Below are 16,575 nucleotides of genomic sequence, written 5' to 3'. Positions count from 1 at the left end.
ACACCCTCCTCTCCCTGCCCTGTGCCCGAGGAGGGGCTGTGCCGGGCCCTGCGGGGAGGGTGCTCCCGCTGCCCGCTACGCAGCCCCGAGTCTTCACAGTGAAAGCCCTGTGAACTCTCCGAAGCCTACAGTCTTCACGCCTTTAGAGAGGTATCAAGGATCGGGGTGAAGTTACTCACAAAACATGAGCAGGTTCCAGTTATGATACTCCTACAACATATGCGTTTCCATTTTGTACCGAGTTAGCTTACAGAAAAATACATTTCTTCCCTTAAATTTACAGTAGTTAAAACTACAACTTGAATACCTTGTTAAAAAGGGGTAGTTTATTCTTCAACAAAAGTCTTGGTTTTCTTTTCTTTAAAAAAAAGGAAAAAAAAAAGAAAAAATTAAAAAGGACTTTAAAAGCAATCACCCCCAGCACAACGCAACTGTACAAAGGAAATCAGGATGTGTACAGCTCCTAGGACATTAACTCCAAGCATTTGTTCTGGTGCTCAAAAAGGCACTTAAAGATATTAAAAACCCACAACAAAACAAAACAAAGGAAAACAAAAGGCAATAATTTAATAGAAAGACACTGGAACTCGTACCGTATCTTCAAAAGTAAGAAGGGAGGAGAAAAAACCCCGAAACCCTAATAAACATGGGTTTGCTATCAAGTCATCTTTAAAAGTATATATAAAAAAACCAGAAGACTGGCAAAGTGAATGTTCTCCAGGAACTAAATGGAAAAAAAAAAAATAAAAAAAAATTACTGGCAATGAATACACAGCTCTTGTGCCAAATGGGTTTCTTCCCTCCCCCTAAAAGCACATTTGCTGGTTCATTACTAGACCAGACTGACAGACTGTTTGAACATCTGCTGCCCGTAATGACAGAGGCATTGACCTCAGGGTTAGCCTAACTTAGGAAAGGGGGGAAAAATTATGAAGAAAAATAAACATCAGTATGAACCAATTTGGGTAATTACAAATGTCAACAATGTTAATAGACAAGTACATAAACACCATTTCCCCTTACAGCATTATACGGAGAACAATGACAGAATCACTACATACAGTACTTCTCCCCCACTGTACACTGAAAGGTTAGCTTTGCGGCTTCACTTTTAATTATTATTATTATTATTGGGTTTTATTTTTACATTGAGCTACCTACTAAGTGCAAAGATTTGGTGAGTGGCATTGGCTTTCATCTAACCTTAGCCTATTTTTTGTACAGTTTACATGTTAACAGTTACTTCCCAGCATTGAAGCAAGTACAGCAATATATACAGGACTGGCAGGGGCTGCAGCCAGGCTCGGGAGCAACACGTGCCCATGCTCTGGGCATGGGAACAAGCACTGGGCCAGCCCCCGGGGTCACGGTGCCAGGTCTGTGCCCGGCACGGAGGCACCAGCAGCCTCGCAGGGGCTGGGGGCAGCTGGCTGCGGGCGAGCTCCCCAGCCCTGGGGCGAGCTGTGCAGGACTGAGGGGCTCAGCCACCCCTGCTGCCTTCGGGCGTCAGGCTGCTCCTCCAGCCCCGCACGAGCTGCGGTCCGCACTGCGGAGGTAAAAGGAAGATGAAGGGTGGAATAAAAAAAAAAAAAAAAAAAAATAGTCCCTGGGCAGGTGACTGCTGGATGAGGCAGGAGGGCTCGCTAGCTTCTCTGCCCAGGGACAGACAGAACTGCAAAAATCAGAGCAGGAGGGAAGGACGAACATTAAGGAGCCATCAGAGCGGCTTCTCTATGCAGCCGAGAGACTGAGGATGGCCCGTTTCAGGCTGGGGTTGTATGTGATCATGCGAAGTGACCAAATTAAACCATGGGTCATTGCATGGAAATCTGTACAAGGAGGAAAAAAAACATGCAGGAGAAGCACAGAGTGTCTTGAATTCAGCACTTACAGAAAAGACTTGATTATCAGACAAAGTACCATGCAATCCCCAGCTCTTTCTGCATATTTTTTCTCTGGGTTAAATGTTCAAGAGGAAAAAAGAAAATGTAGATTCTTTTGCATAAACTCAAAATGTTGTATTATATAGTACAGTACAGAAAGTGCAAAATATCACCCCATCAGATCGGTTCCGCATCTGATATGGTCAAATATGGCTCATGCTTTTCATGCAAGACAATGCAATCTGAATCAAGACCCTCACGTACTGCTGTGCAACTTCAAATAAAGGAACACTGTTGTAACAAAGCCTCCTCGCCCATTTAGTCCCATCTGTCGAGATACCATTAGGATTTAACACAAAAAGGAAAGGAAGAAAAAGAAAAAGAAAGTGTATGGGGAAAGGGAAGTGAAGCATCTCAAAACTGTGTAAGTTACTCTATGCTTTACCACAGGTTTGTCACTAGTCCTTGTTCATTCTGAAATCTTCAAGAAAAATCAGAGTTCTGCAGATCCTGCAGCGCAGGCAGGGCAGCACCACGCCTCGGTGCAGCAGCAGTGTCCTCCTCCCTGCACCACGCCGATGGAGCACGTCTCCTTTTCCAGGTGTCTCACGATTCAGCTTGAAAAGACATTCCAGCCAGCCTGACACACGCCATCATTTATGCATTTCCAGCTCTTCTCCATAGGCCAGGACTGAACAACCCCCCCTGTATCTCCCCCCACCCCCCTTTTCTTTTTCTAAGTGCCAAGAGGTGCAGAAAATGGCCTTGTATTGCTGGATGCACTGCTGCTATGGACCTCCACACACACACACGCACACAAATAGCCTGGAAAAAAACCCACATGAACCCAGCATCTCTAGAGAGGAGATTTCAGAGCCAGTTTCTGAGGTAAATCTACTTTTTAAAAAAAGTCACCAAATTCTGTACACTTTTTTTTTTTAATACATACTTCTACACAGAGCTTGTATTCTCCAGTGCCAACACATAGACCCACCATCTCCTCCTGCCATAGGACTGCAAGCTTGGGAAGTGTTTCTGCACGGATGGAGGTGTGTGTGGACACATATGTACATACACACACACACACACGTATGTACAATCAACCACTGGGCCTAGGTTACGCACTTGTTCGCCTTTTGGAGAGGTTCCTCTTGAGCACGGTTCAGACTTGCCGCTTGGCCAAGCAAGGCTTTGCCAAGCTGCTGGCCCTGCTCCCGCCATCCAGGTGCTGGCTCTCCCCGCGCCCCAGCCTACATGGTGCCAGATTTATCCGCCGAGCTGCTGGGGAAGAGCTTCTCAGTGGGGGTGACGGCGGGGCTGCCCACCCCTGAACTGCTGCTGCTGCTGGAGCGGTGCTGCACCACTGGTCGCACCGGCCGCATCGGCGGGGGCCGCAGCTGAGCCCCGGCCAGCCGGGCCGACAGCGCGGGCTTGAAGGTGGTCATCATCTCTGCAGTGGAGCTGCTGCTGCGCCGCATGGCAGCATCGGGGTCCCGGATCAGGATCGTATGGAGGGGGCTGGCAGGCTCTGAGTTGGCAGCACCCATTGGGGGGTTTTTCATGGGCTCTAGCGTGTCCAGGACCACATCGGGGGCCTGCTTGGCCGTGTTCTGCCTCTCCAGCTCCCGCAGCTCGTTCAGCGCCGTGCTCATGGTCTTCTCGATGTCCTGCAAATGCCACCACCAAAGGGACGTCAGCACCGTGCCACAGCATCACCCCACTCTCCTGCATCCCACCCCAGGGAGAGGCCCCCCCGTCCTCGTGCGCCCCAGTGTGCAGGGGGTCTCTGACCTAAGACAGAGCCTCCAGGCAAGGTGGGAGCTTTGGGGGAAGATGTAAAGCCCAACCTGGCCACACAAAGGCACCCTACATCTCCCGGGTCAGCAGGGGTTGGGTCACCAGCTCCAAAGGGAGAAAACCCCGAGCACTACGAGCAATGGGGTGAACACCAGCCTGTCCACACCTCCAACGAGACAGGGCACCTCCACCCCCCCCAGCACTGAGGGTGGGCTTTCCCCGAAGGAGGAGGCCCTGAAGACGCACAGGAGCTCTGCCATCCCTGTGCCTACAGGGCAATGGCACACATGGGGTGGACACGCAGAGGGCTGTAGGTGGAGCAAGCAGCAGATGGCAGCTCACCACACATAAAAGGGAGGTGGCCGAGGTGAGATGGGCCCCAGTCCCTCACCGCACGGCCTCCATGGTTCTGCACACACAGACCCTCCAGTAGGTGAACCCAGTTCAGCCAGACGTGCCCACTGAAAGCAAACTGGCTGAACTGCCTACAGCTGTAGTTCTGATGGTCTCGTCTGGAAATAGAGGGGGCCCTAGTTCAGCTTCACTTAAATCCACCTCAACTGAATGAGGGAACTCAGAAAGAGACCATCCGAAAAGGGACTTAAGGCAACTGAATCAATCATTTAAAAAGTAGCTCTAGTGGCTACTTTCTCCTCCTGTCTCCTCCCTGTCCTTGTGTAGAAGAGTCCTTAATTTTATAATGCGTACAAGATACTCGATGAGCCTCAGGTAACATTCAGAGCATCAGCAGAAGGCAAATAATTATCAACTTAGCTCCTATTCTATTAAGCTGTTCAGATAATGAGTGAAAATATTCTCCCAGAGCTAAGCCTCAGCACTACCAAGGCCAACAGTCCTACAGACTTCCAGGTAAGTATTTATTTACACCAGCTGAGTGAGAATCTTTTACAAGGTTTAAAAAAAAAAAAAAAACAAACCAAAAAAACCCACAAAAGCCAAGGAAAATTGTCCAAATCGTGCTCTGCCCTCAGCATTCACCCATCCCTCTGAAGGCTCTGGACCCCACAGCCCTGCACTACACCTGGCGAATACGGCCCTGGGCATCGCTGCCCATCAGCCGAACCTGGGGACTCCGTGCATGCCGTTATCCCATCCCAGGGCGGGCACGGTACCCCAGCTCAAGCCATCGCTCAGGGTACGCGCTGCGCTACGGCTGTAGCTTTGTAAATTGATCACACCACAAGCAAGCTCTTAATGGACAGAGAAGCTGGGCAGCGTGCTGCAGAGCAAGAGAACAAGGAGCATGGCTGGTGGAAAAGCAAACAGGACAGTAAGAGTTCTTCCTTTCTGCAATCATCATTCATTATCCCACTGAAAGCAGCTGATTCTAAGTAAAAGAGCCTGCCAAACCCCGTGGCACAGCAGCTGCTGCCAGTGGTGGGCAGCAGCACCCCCCCAGCAGCTGCACCCCTCTGCCTAGGCATCACCAACCATCCTACAGCTGCTGCTCCTGCCTGAGGGTGGCATGAAGCAAGCTGCCGGGTAACTGCTGAAATAGGGGATTCCGAACAGCCTGTCCCCACAGCATCCCAGGCCCCGAACGGGCCCAACCTGCGGCCGCTGGGACACGTTGGCAGGGACTGTGCCTGAGCTAGGGGGTCCCCGAGAGGCTGGAGGATTGTGCAGTCTGCTCCATGGAAGGACCATTCTCTGAGGTGTTAACAGGCTTAGTAAAACGGTAAAACCTGCCTGAAACCTGGCTGGGAGCCTCCCATCAGCAGTGGAGAGACCTGCAGGCTATGCTGGAGGCAACATGAATTTAACAGGTTCTGCGGAACTGATGGTCTAATGTGACACTGAATGGTGCATGGCTGGAGGTATCACACTGGCATTAGACTAACATATCGAGGTCCCAGCTACAAACAGCCAGTAACAAACCTGAAACACTTTTCTCCAAACACTGAGCATCAGTCAAATTCTGATCTGGCAAATCCAGTTTTCTCCTCCTAAGCTCCTTATGGAGCGTCAGATGAAGATAATGCGCTTCCCTCCCTGTGGGAGGCAAGTGCTGCCAGCACATTTCCGTGATGGACTGAATTTTTCTGCCTATTTTTTTTGAAGAAACAAGGTTTGCGGAAGGAGGCAGTATCTTTTATTAGACCAACCGGTACAGTTGGAAAAGCAGGCAAGCTGTTGGCTGCTCATTTTTATCTTTAAACCATCACAGCTACAACAGCACTGTATATTCTGAAGTGTGTTGAGATGGAAGGGGCTCTGCGGCACTACCCCAGTGACGTTTATTTTAAAGTCTCGATCCCTGGGCACCAAGAGCCACTTCACAACCCTCTTACCTCAGCAAGCGCTTCTGCTTCTAGAGATTTCTGATCTCCGAGACTACTGTGTCTAGTCGATCCACAGGTCGATCTCAGCGGGTGGCCATCAGACAAGGCCTTCCTGTCTGGGAAATTGATGCTGCCTGCACTGCCGAATGTCGCCATTCTGCGCTTTTCAGGACTCTCAATCCTGCCCCTGTTAAGAGGTATTTTGTGGGGGCTGCTAGGGCAGGCCGCTGCTCGAGGAGGAGTGTCTATGCCAGGACCCATCCCTCGGGGTGGGCTGTGGGTGTCCCCCCCGCTTCGACGGCGAGGGATAGCTGCACCGTCAGACCTCAATCTCACTCTGCAAAGAATCCATCACAAGACTAGGTCACTGTCCATCAGATCGAAAGCATCTGGTTGCATGCTGTAAGACAAATCGCTCAGCAATGAGAGTTCAGATCAAACCAAACTCGAGCCTTTCAGCTCCAGAAGACTAAGGCAAGAGGGCAGACAGACATTTTAGCCAGTGCAAAGAAAGGGACAGCATTGCACCTTCTTCACTTGTTAAGATCTACGTCAGCAACACACATTAAAACCCCTCCACGCTCGCATTATTCTGCAGTGCTTACTGGAGCCTTCCCTTCTGTCTTGCCCTACACACACACTGACTCTCACCACACGTGACAGCAACCACCTGTGTGTTCACAGGAAAACAAGGGTTTCCTTACCGGCCCATCACTCCCCCAAAGCCATAGTCCACAATGTGATCCGTGGGAGACTGGATATCGTTCTTGGAGGAGCCTTTATCATCCAGCAGCGGTCCACTGCTTGCCTCGCTGTCTGCCTTCTGGCTCAGGCTGTCAGAGAACGCATCATCCCTAGGAAAAGGAGACCCCGATCAGTAACAGGGCTCTGCCTGCCCCCGGAGTGAGGACAGGGCCCAGCCACAATGCAGGCCTGAGCATCACCACTCCAGCAGCTCCAGACTTTGCTAACAAAGGGCTAGACTAAGGCCACCACTTCGGACAGTACCTGGAACTTGGAAAATGCAAACATCACATTTTCGTATCCCCCTGCGCTGTAGTTGCCATTTTAATGACTCCAGGTATGGTACTTCAACAGAAGCAGCATGTGCAAAGGACCCCGAGACCTGCCTATAGGCCAGGTGGGCACTCAACCATGCCAGGTCAACATACATGGGGGCAAGGCCAACATTAAGCCTGGGTCAGGACGATCGATGGGGTTCAGGCACACTGAAGTACAGTGTGCAGTGCTCGGCTTTATCAGCCTGAACAAGAAACAGTCTGAGGCAACACATGGAGAGGCAGATGTGAACAGGTCCAGAATTCCCACCAAAATCATTAAACCTTGGAAAACATGGCCACCGATTTTAGATGGCTAAAGCGGACCTTGTGTAGTTACATGATTTTAACATCCTGGATCAACACTTTACTCACATGTCTTGCACCACAATGTACTGGTGGGGTATGAGGCCATCCACACCATTGTGTCTCCCTTCCCACCAGTCTTCTGACGCCCGATGGTACAGGAGAAGCGAGGCCCCTTTCTTAAAGGAGAGCTCTCGTGGAGATCGTCCAATATAGTCAAACTTTGCTATGGCTTCAATCTGCTCCACTTCTGCAAAGGAGAGCAGCACACATAGAGAAAATCTTAGTTCAACAACCACAAAGGCACAATAAATCCAAGAGAGACATTGCACCAGAACAGCAGTAATGCTGCTGCCCTAGCTTCCCCAGGGCACCTTACACCGAGTACGAGCCATCTTATTTTTAGACTGATCAAGTCTTTTTGTTCTTCCAGCCTTCCTGGAATTTCTCACAGACTCAAACTACCAGCAATTACAAAAACTACAAACCAGATGGGGACTAGTTGAAAATTCCCTATGTGCATATGGCACCATCACCCACACTCCCATTTTCTGCAAAGTGATTTCTTTGGTTACAGAACCCCATTATCCTCCAGACTAGGATCTTGTCAAGCTGTGTCAGATACTGTGATCAAAGCCCTGCTTACCTTCTCCTTCCTTTCCTTAACCTGGAGACAGTTTGGCCTGAATTATTGATGAGTAACGAATCCTCCTTTGGGGATCCCCACAGAAACAATGATACTGGCTCTGGCCAGGCAGCTGCTCTGCATCACACCCCCACATCTGCAGACCTTTCAGCACTCTTCTACTGCACCACTTCTCCACTTTTTCTAATTTAAGCTCTACCAAGCACCAGAGATTCACTAACTGGCAGCTCAGGGCCTGAAATCCAAGAGGGCTGAAGCAAGACTTGACTTTAGGAGGTCAAGAGCACACCAGGAGCCTTTGAGCCCCTGGCCAAGGGCATCACAGCAGCAGCTGCTGGTGCATGCAAAGATGAGCCTGCTCAGCGCTGAGAAGCCCAGCTCTGCTGCAGATCTGTTTCCAGCTGGGAACACTGAATCCCAGAGAAACCGCTGCAGCAACTGCAGATCAGTGACAGTATTTCTCTCTGCACTGGCAGAAGCAACTCTGAGACGGGTGAAAAAGCAGGTTGCCATCACCTGCCTACCTCTAGCCACTATCAGAGCCAGCAAGCAGGCAGTTAATATACTCTTGATTACTTGAGACACCTGATCATTTTAAACCCCACCTGGAGACTGGCAGACAGGTGATGACAAAGTTAAACAGGGAAAATCCTCCCAGTTCCTCCAGATCTGTCACATTCTCATTAAAATACAGACGCCTGCTCTGCTCCATCTGCCTTGTCACTAACCAGAGGCTTGGCGTCAGCAGCCATCAGGACGTGACTCATCATTCTGCTCAGTGACCAAACCCATACAGAGGAGAAGACACCGGAGGAGGACATGGGAGATGCTGCATCAGACCCCTGCCCCACTCCCTGTCCCACGTGGGACAGGACAGGTCACTTCAGCAGGCTGATTTTCCCCAACTCAAAATACACATCCACACCAATACCAGCAGGAGGGTGTTTTGGGAGCACTGCACCAGGATCACCAGGGAATGCTCTGGAAGGAACATTGCAGGGGATGCAACCTGGAGGGCTCTCACAACCCTGATAAAATGAGATTCCCAGAAGGAAGGGTGCACGGGGCAAGGGAGAGGGTAAGAAGGAACATGTAAATTCACAAAATAAAGCTGCTCCTCTTCTCTACACTTGCACCACAGTTAATCACCCGGAAACTCCAATCAGAGCTATTAATGTGACTATCCAAGCATAAAATTGGCTAAATGGCAGCTTGCTCTCCTTCATCTTCTAGTCCTGTCGGCTCCTGCCTGTAGCCAAGAGCAGGTCCTAAGCCGTCCAGCCCTGCTGTGGCCTCCCCCATCCCACAGTGCCTGCTAGCCAGGCACTCCTCCCACCACCCCTCCGGCGGCTGGTGGCGGCAGCACTTTGTCGGGGCAGGACACATCCAAGGCATCAGAAGCAGTCGTGAAAGCAGAAGAGGTGTCCAGCTCCCTGGTGTCCTTCCAACGCAGCAAAGCCCTGCCATTAAACGGCATCATGGGGCAGCACGCCTACCGTCCCCGCCAGTGCCAGCAGGGTCTCCAGGAGTCTCCCCCAGGCCGAGCTGCCAGTGCCACTGGGGCGTGGGAAGCACAGCGCCTCCCCCTGCACTGGCACCGCGTCCCGGAGCCAACAGGCTTCCTGACCAACTCCGTCACCACGCACCTTTCCACGCTCGCCTCTGTGATCGCTATGAGCTTTACAGCTCTCACTGAGAGCCCACACATGAAACCCTGAGCTGGTTTACACCGATGTGCAGGCAAGCAGAAGCTCACAGAATGCTGGACCTGAGCCCCCTCCAGAGCGTTATGGAACACGGATGATCCCAGCTGCAAGGGATTCACACCTGGCTGCACGGTCCTGGCTCACAACACAGCCTGCTTTGCCCTCCAAAGGGCCTGACACGAGCAGGAACGAGCAGGCAGGTATTTTGTCACCAAAGGAAACAGAACTGACTGCAGGGAACACCAGGCTGCAGCTCGCTTGAATACAGGGGCATTTACTTTCTGCCAAGGAGACACCTGCTCCACAGGGGATGATCCAGAGCCTAATGAAATCAGCTGAAAGACCCTCGCACTTCAGAGGGCCCCCAGTGGGGCCACTCAAGTTCACCGTTTTCTGCACAGTGCACCCAAGGGGACAGATTAATGGAATCTCATAGAACAGCTCTGGAAAAACCACCCCTGTAACCTGCCATGGAAGCAGACCACTGCAAAGGTCCACACACATCCTATGGTGAAAACCTATACACAATATTTATTAATATGCATATTCATTACTAAGCACACCAAAACATTGTCCCTCACTACATGCCAGACACTGGTCCAGCCTCTATTCTGCTTAGGAGTGAAGGACACGTGGCTTTCCTGCATGCACAGCTCTTCTAACAAGACCCAATTTTCTGCCACTCACATCTGTACTCACCATCATCACTGGTGTGTGGCTCTGTGCCGTTGTCATGGTCAACTTCATCGATGGTGCCTGGCTCACTGTGTGGGCTGTCACTGAAATGAAATACACCGTGCTTTCAAAGAATGAAGGAGATTCTGTTCCTAAGGCACTCAGGATATCTGAAACAGTTACATTTTTACTTTTCATAGGACTGAGATGGTCATTTTAAATCACAGCAGATCTCTGAGCTTGCTTTGAGAACAGCAGACACTCGCACCACAATCTCCAGGCCCAGAACATCATGTTCCGTTCCTCTTATGTCTTACTTGTATTTGGCAAAACAAGTGTAAAGTGGTATCAAGTTAAAATGTTCCATTCACTCATTCACAATGAGTTACAGCATTTTATCCTCTGCTTGCATCGGTAGGAATGGCGGCAGGTAATCAGTGTCAGGGAAGATTAGGTCTCGGAAATGTATAAAACTTACACAAAAATCACTTCAAGTCTGTTACAAATACTGGTTTGCTGAAACTCAGATCTGAATGTTGGTTTAGAATTCCAGCATCTTCCCGACAAGCATCTAATATCACTTACACTTCTCACGTGGGAGTTTGTTTACAGAGTTTTCCTACCCCAGGTATAACAAGTAGGGCAAACTGTACACCAGAAAGACATGATGCAATGGAACCGCACACAGCTGATCCTGTCCACAGCTAATGCAACCTCATCTGTCTTCCAGCACTGACAGAACAAAAGGAACTGGAAGGTTCAGGTTAATTTTGGGCTAAGGGATTTCATCCAGCTAGCAAATTGTGATGGAACTATGGGACTTTACTCAAAAATCCCAGCCTAGGAGAAATTTGGTTAGAATTGACCTGAAATTCTGGTTCTGTTCTGAACACACTTCTGCAAATATGCAGCTAAAAGAATCTTCACAAATATTAATATTCATACTAGAAAAAAGTTTTTCCTGAAGTTTTTACTAAGGTTTATAATGCTGAGTCAGCATGAAAAAAATAAATGCTTGTTGAAACTGCCTACCCGGCATGGCTAAAATCAAAAGCAAAACTGATGTATTTACGTAGATACTAATTAGTTAGCTGTGCAAAATCCTCTTAGTTTTATGAAAGTATTTATGGCTAGGAACCATGTAGACAGCCTGGTATGGAGTAAGATTCTCAACCAGTGTAAAACAGCACAAGCATATCAAATATGTATCACTTGTACACCTTCTTCATAACATTTAACAGGAATAAGTGCAAAAGGGCATGCCCCTTCTGCAGGGGGCAAATCCACCCCAGTGCTGTGCTCGGCTGCCCTGAATATTAAGTCTGAATTTCCTCAAAGCCATCCTCATACCCCATCCTCCTGGGGGTCTGCTCCCGAGATACCTTCTCCTACACTCAGGTGAGCTGGGGTCAACTTCTGCCTGCCAGGGTTCAAGCCAAAGCTCTGCATTTTGTCACAGGTTCGCAATGTACAGTGCCAGAGGGGAACCCTCACACAGGCCCGGCTGTAAGCTCTGCAAACAATGAAATCCTGCCCCCACTCCTTACCAGTACTCCTCCCCTCCAGTCATGCACTTCTCGTAGACAGGTCCTTCCAGCTCTCTGTGGCTGGGGAAGATGCCCTCGTGGTTAATGATGATGGTTTTGATGACCTCATTGACATGGGCCTGGCAGGACACTGGATCCTGCCCATCCGGAATGTGCATCAGAGTGGGCCCGAAGCAGATGGCCAGGTTGTAGGGATCCATCATGTTCTCATCACTGTACTGCGACAAGCTGCAAGCACAAGTGTTAGCGAGGTGCAGTGCCAACCTTCCCCGTTTGCTCAGAAAAATCTTCCACCAACAACCCCCCACCACCCAAGAAAGCAGTCATCGCTGAGCTGTCCATCTTCCCCACACACAGCCATGGCTGGGCAAGGCCGAGGAAGAAGCAAAATACAGCTCTTCGTGGCCATACCAAAAAGGACTCATGCAGCAAAGTCAGGGACTGTCTGACAAAAACAGCAGGGCAAGGAGAAACTCAGTGAAAGAGGGGGGGGAAAAAAAAAAAAAAAAAAGACTCACTGATTAAGGAAAGCAAAAAGGTATCTCATGACAACGATGACAGCCCGAGGCAGAGTGATGATGATCTGCTGGATCTGGTGCACTCTCTCGGTGGGGTTCTCAATTTCTGGAACACACAGATAGAAAGCGCATCTTTAAACCTTCTCAGGACCAGACAACACAGCACCAGAGGGACTTGCTCCAGTTCTAGCAGCCTACTACGCAAGGAAAACAACAGCCTGTTTCTAGATTCAATCCACTGGTTTGGCACTAAGGTGTGAGCAGAGAATCAGGCACGGTGCTCTTCCATGGGTGAATTCATGCATACATTCAGATTCAGCAAATAAAGACATTTCCATGGTTTTATTTTTAAAATAACTGTTCATGCGTTATTTAGTTCATTCCCCAACAACCGCTCTATTCCTCAAAAGCTTGAGTCAACGTGGCACTAGAAAATGGAGCACTGAAGGGAGCACTGCTTGGTTTTCTAGTGCAGGTTTTTAGATGAGGTTTTTATTCATGTTACTCTTATGGGTTAACCATCAAGTTGTTCTGAGTCCTTCTGCTCCACTCTCCCACTGGCCTTAACAGGAATTTAATCTGAACTGATTCTGAGTCAGCACTTTAAGACTCACTTCTCCACACAGCAGTGCACAAAGCCCACAGCTGCTCTCAGAAACCAGCTTCTTTCTGTAGGAAGGAGGGTGACTCCAGCGATCTTGCTCTCTGTGCCAGCTGACTCAGCCGGGGACCCCAGTACTGCCCCTCATCCTTCTGCAGCCCCATGCCAGGGTGGTGCTGAACCCCCATGCAGCAGCCTCCTCGACCTGCAGAGCTACAAGAGCCCTGCTGCAGCACTGACCCGCTGAGGGGCTCAGCACTGTCCCACAGCAGCTGGCAGCACATTCCAGCCCCCAAGGCTACTGGGTTTTTTACACTAGTATCTGCTCAATATATTATGTAGATAGTTAATCCTGCGACTTTTATTTTACAGAAAGCAGACAAGGAGTACCAAAGCTTTTGTGAAAGCAGTCAGCCTCAGATGCATGGAAGAGACGCTTACTTTACTGTGCTGACACAAACATTTGCTAACCATAATAAAATTCACTGACAGCATATAGATGGACTGCAGGCTGATGGAAACCTTTATAGTATTTCATTTTGGAAATTTTTCCTTTTGAGGAATGTATTTACCCTGTTACTGCTTACTGAGTTCTCTATTTCTTTGGTTTGGTTTAACTTGAGGACTTTTATAAAACAAAAAAATAAATCAATAGATCTACCACAATAGATATCTGTTCTGAAACCCAGAGGAACAAGTTGTCTTGAAGAACTTGCCTTTTCACTTAGCAAAATGTTTCAACTGGCTGTAATTCAGAGGAATTAATGGAGTAATCATCAATCACTCTACAATACAGGCACACTCCTGAATGAACCTTTGCAAACAAAGGGACTTCCATGTAAACTCTCAGTCCCCCATAAGCAAAACTCAGCATTTCATCTGCCACCAGGAAGCCCGGCTTCCCCATCACATCGGCAGGGAACAATGCGGCTCTGCAGCTTCCAGGGGCAGGCAGAGGCCCTGCGACATGCGCAGCAGCACGTGCTGCGAAAAACTCGCTCGGAATATCTTTCCAGGAGCCAAGGGAAATCAAGGTGGCTTTGTGATGCACTGCGGTGGAAAGCCCAAACCGCTCGGCTGCATTTAACCTTTCCACCATAATTACAAAACAAGACAGAATATCTTACAGCAAGGGTGGCATTTTAATGAGCAGTGGTTCTCAAAGAAAGGTTTCTTCAATCTGCTCCGGCTGGGACACCTATCACACACCCTGTATTTATGTGGCAGAAAGTCAGACGCAATTAAGGTCAGATTTTTAATGGGCACAAGGCACTTTAATTAATTTAAACTATACTTAATTGACAGGTAGCAGCAGGAAAAGAAAGGAAAGATGAGGAAAAGGAAGATTCTTGCTAAAATGAGGAAAAAAAAAAAGAGGAGAGAATACTATGCAGAAAATTAACAGATGATGTTTGCAACAAAAACTCCCAAAAGCTTAATAAATTGTGCAAACTGGCATTAATTAGGGATGGTGCAAAAGCATAAGCCTATCTGCAAGCACAGACAGTCACATCACCAGGCGCCAGGCACATTTCCTGGCACTGAAGAGGACCCTTCCCTGCGGGCTGTGCCCTCTCCGGCTCCCCACTCTGCCTGCTGCAAGCCTCCCCTCCACCCCCCCACCCCCCCCCCAGGGGAGGGCAGCCAGAGTGAGTGCTGCAAGCCAGGCTACAAATCCCTGTCTGGGGATGAAACTGGTGCAGAAACAGCTTCCTTCATCTGCCGTGCTACAGGTGTGCTGTGCTGTTTCACGCATCAAAACTGAAAGGCTACAGTGAATTTCCTAAAGTGACTGTATAAAGCAACTGTTCTTGAAAAATAAGAGCACATTCTTCTCTTCCTGGAACAAGCCCATCCCTGCATCATTCCCCTCTAGATATCATTTGTCTTTCTTGACATCACTAAATCTCTTATCAGTTATGCACATTAACATTAAGAAGAGGGGAAGGAGCTATGAGCAGCGAAAGCCAAACGAAGGACTTTAGCACACATTCCCCAGTCAATCCCCCTGAAGCTACCCACGTTCCAAGAGACTTGAAACCCCAAACAACCCCAATGCCTCTCCTGTGAAATGAAGTCATCCTGCAGCCAAAGTGTGCAGCACGCTCCTCCATCATCTCTGAAACATCAAACTCATTCTGCCTTCCTTCCCTCCCCTCAAGGGAGTAATTTCCATGACTTGCCAATAAATAAATGTCATCACTACAAGGTACTGAGAGAAATGAACCCCAGCTGGGCTATCTGTTTCTTCAGTTGCAGAGAAGCAAGTGGAGTTGGGAGAATTCAGGACAGAACAAGAAGAAACCAGGCTCTCCCCACCATTAATTCCAGATCTTCATGATTATAACCCCTGAGCTTCTACCTCTGCTCACATCCCAAAGAACTTTCTGGTCTTCCTTGGGACGGGAAATGCACATGGCAAACACCTGGAGAACGGTTGATGGAGTGAGGCTGAAACCACACCTGCACAGTCGAGAGTGGGAGAAGCTTTGTGAGTAGCCAAGAGTTACTGACTTTCGCTATGTTTAGTAGAAGCCACAGCAAAATGTTTTACCTCTCCCCTGCCTCCAGCACTGCCAACACGCACTCTTAATTTCTTTTCCTAACAATTTCCACTGTAGACCTATAGCCCTTCTTACAGTATAAGGTGCTATTTGCAAAACTCCAGTGTACTTGCCCCCTGTTCATTGCTTCTCTTGTCCCACCCTATTCTCTGAGAAGAGCTGTCACATGTACTTACTTATAGTAGATATCAAATCTTGAAACCTTTCCTTAGGAAAGAGGGGGTTTTCCAGTCCTCGGAAATACAGCTTCAAGACTCCAGCCACTGAATTAATGTCACGTTCATTTTGATCATCAGCGAGGGGATCTTCACCTGCCCAGAGACAAGTTTTTTATTTCCAACATTACTATCAAGTTGGACTAACACAGCAAGTATTTTCCTAACTCAGTGGAAACCCAGTTTCCCCACAGTTCAGAAACCCCTCCTCTGTGTGGAATGCTAATGCTGTGCATTTTCCCAGCAAGAGGAGAGTTTAACAAGGTACTCTGACATAGCATCACACTGAGGCATGCTATAGCCCTACCTACTAAAAAACAGTTTACTGTGGAGATTTTAAACCTTTCCTGAAGATGAGGATGTTACTAATCAGTCCTCCATTACAGCTTCCAGCCCAGTGCATTTTTGCATTTAAAGCAACAGCATAGAGAGCTGAGCAGATCTGAGCAATGGTAGGTGAAAGCCTGAGAAGACAGGCTTGGCTGGAGGATGCAATTATACCTCTGGAATAGACTGAATGGTTATGGATGGCATTGTACTGACTTAAATCTATAAAAGGCTTTCAATGCCTAAGGGATTTGGATACCAATTCCTCTTAAATTGGATGCGCAAATCCTCCAGCCTTTGACAACCCCACCGCTGCCTCATTCATTGGCCTGCCCACCTTCGCCCTCATCCTTCTGAAGTTGCTCAAAGATTAAAGCCGTGGAAGCCGTTACCTCCACCTGGACTGATCCCTGCACAGCTTCACCTTCC

At 48.8% G+C, this 16,575-nt stretch overlaps 1 protein-coding gene across 4 annotated transcripts in view; it reads right to left on the bottom strand.

The window, feature by feature from the left end:
- Window positions 1-372: 372 nt before the first annotated feature.
- The window catches only part of SRGAP3 (SLIT-ROBO Rho GTPase activating protein 3), a 126,800-nt gene continuing 110,597 nt past the window's right edge, over window positions 373-16,575 (bottom strand). For 2 of the 4 annotated variants that reach the window (XM_056336092.1, XM_056336088.1), the window contains exons 15-22: window positions 15,781-15,915; window positions 12,440-12,545; window positions 11,922-12,149; window positions 10,399-10,478; window positions 7,417-7,597; window positions 6,688-6,837; window positions 5,993-6,320; window positions 373-3,550 (exon numbers count right to left, since the gene is read on the bottom strand). In XM_056336092.1, coding sequence (XP_056192067.1) covers window positions 3,134-3,550; window positions 5,993-6,320; window positions 6,688-6,837; window positions 7,417-7,597; window positions 10,399-10,478; window positions 11,922-12,149; window positions 12,440-12,545; window positions 15,781-15,915 — 1,625 coding nt within the window. In that variant the 3' untranslated portion in view covers window positions 373-3,133. Of the gene's footprint in view, window positions 3,551-5,992; window positions 6,384-6,687; window positions 6,838-7,416; window positions 7,598-10,398; window positions 10,479-11,921; window positions 12,150-12,439; window positions 12,546-15,780; window positions 15,916-16,575 lie in introns of those variants that run through there. The other 2 variants (XM_056336090.1, XM_056336089.1) reach the window with 2 other exon arrangements.

The sequence above is a fragment of the Falco biarmicus genome, chromosome 4 (assembly GCF_023638135.1).
Source record: "Falco biarmicus isolate bFalBia1 chromosome 4, bFalBia1.pri, whole genome shotgun sequence".
NCBI lineage: Eukaryota > Metazoa > Chordata > Aves > Falconiformes > Falconidae > Falco > Falco biarmicus.
Note: the sequence above shows the minus strand (reverse complement) of the source record. Positions and strands in the feature narration are given on the sequence as shown.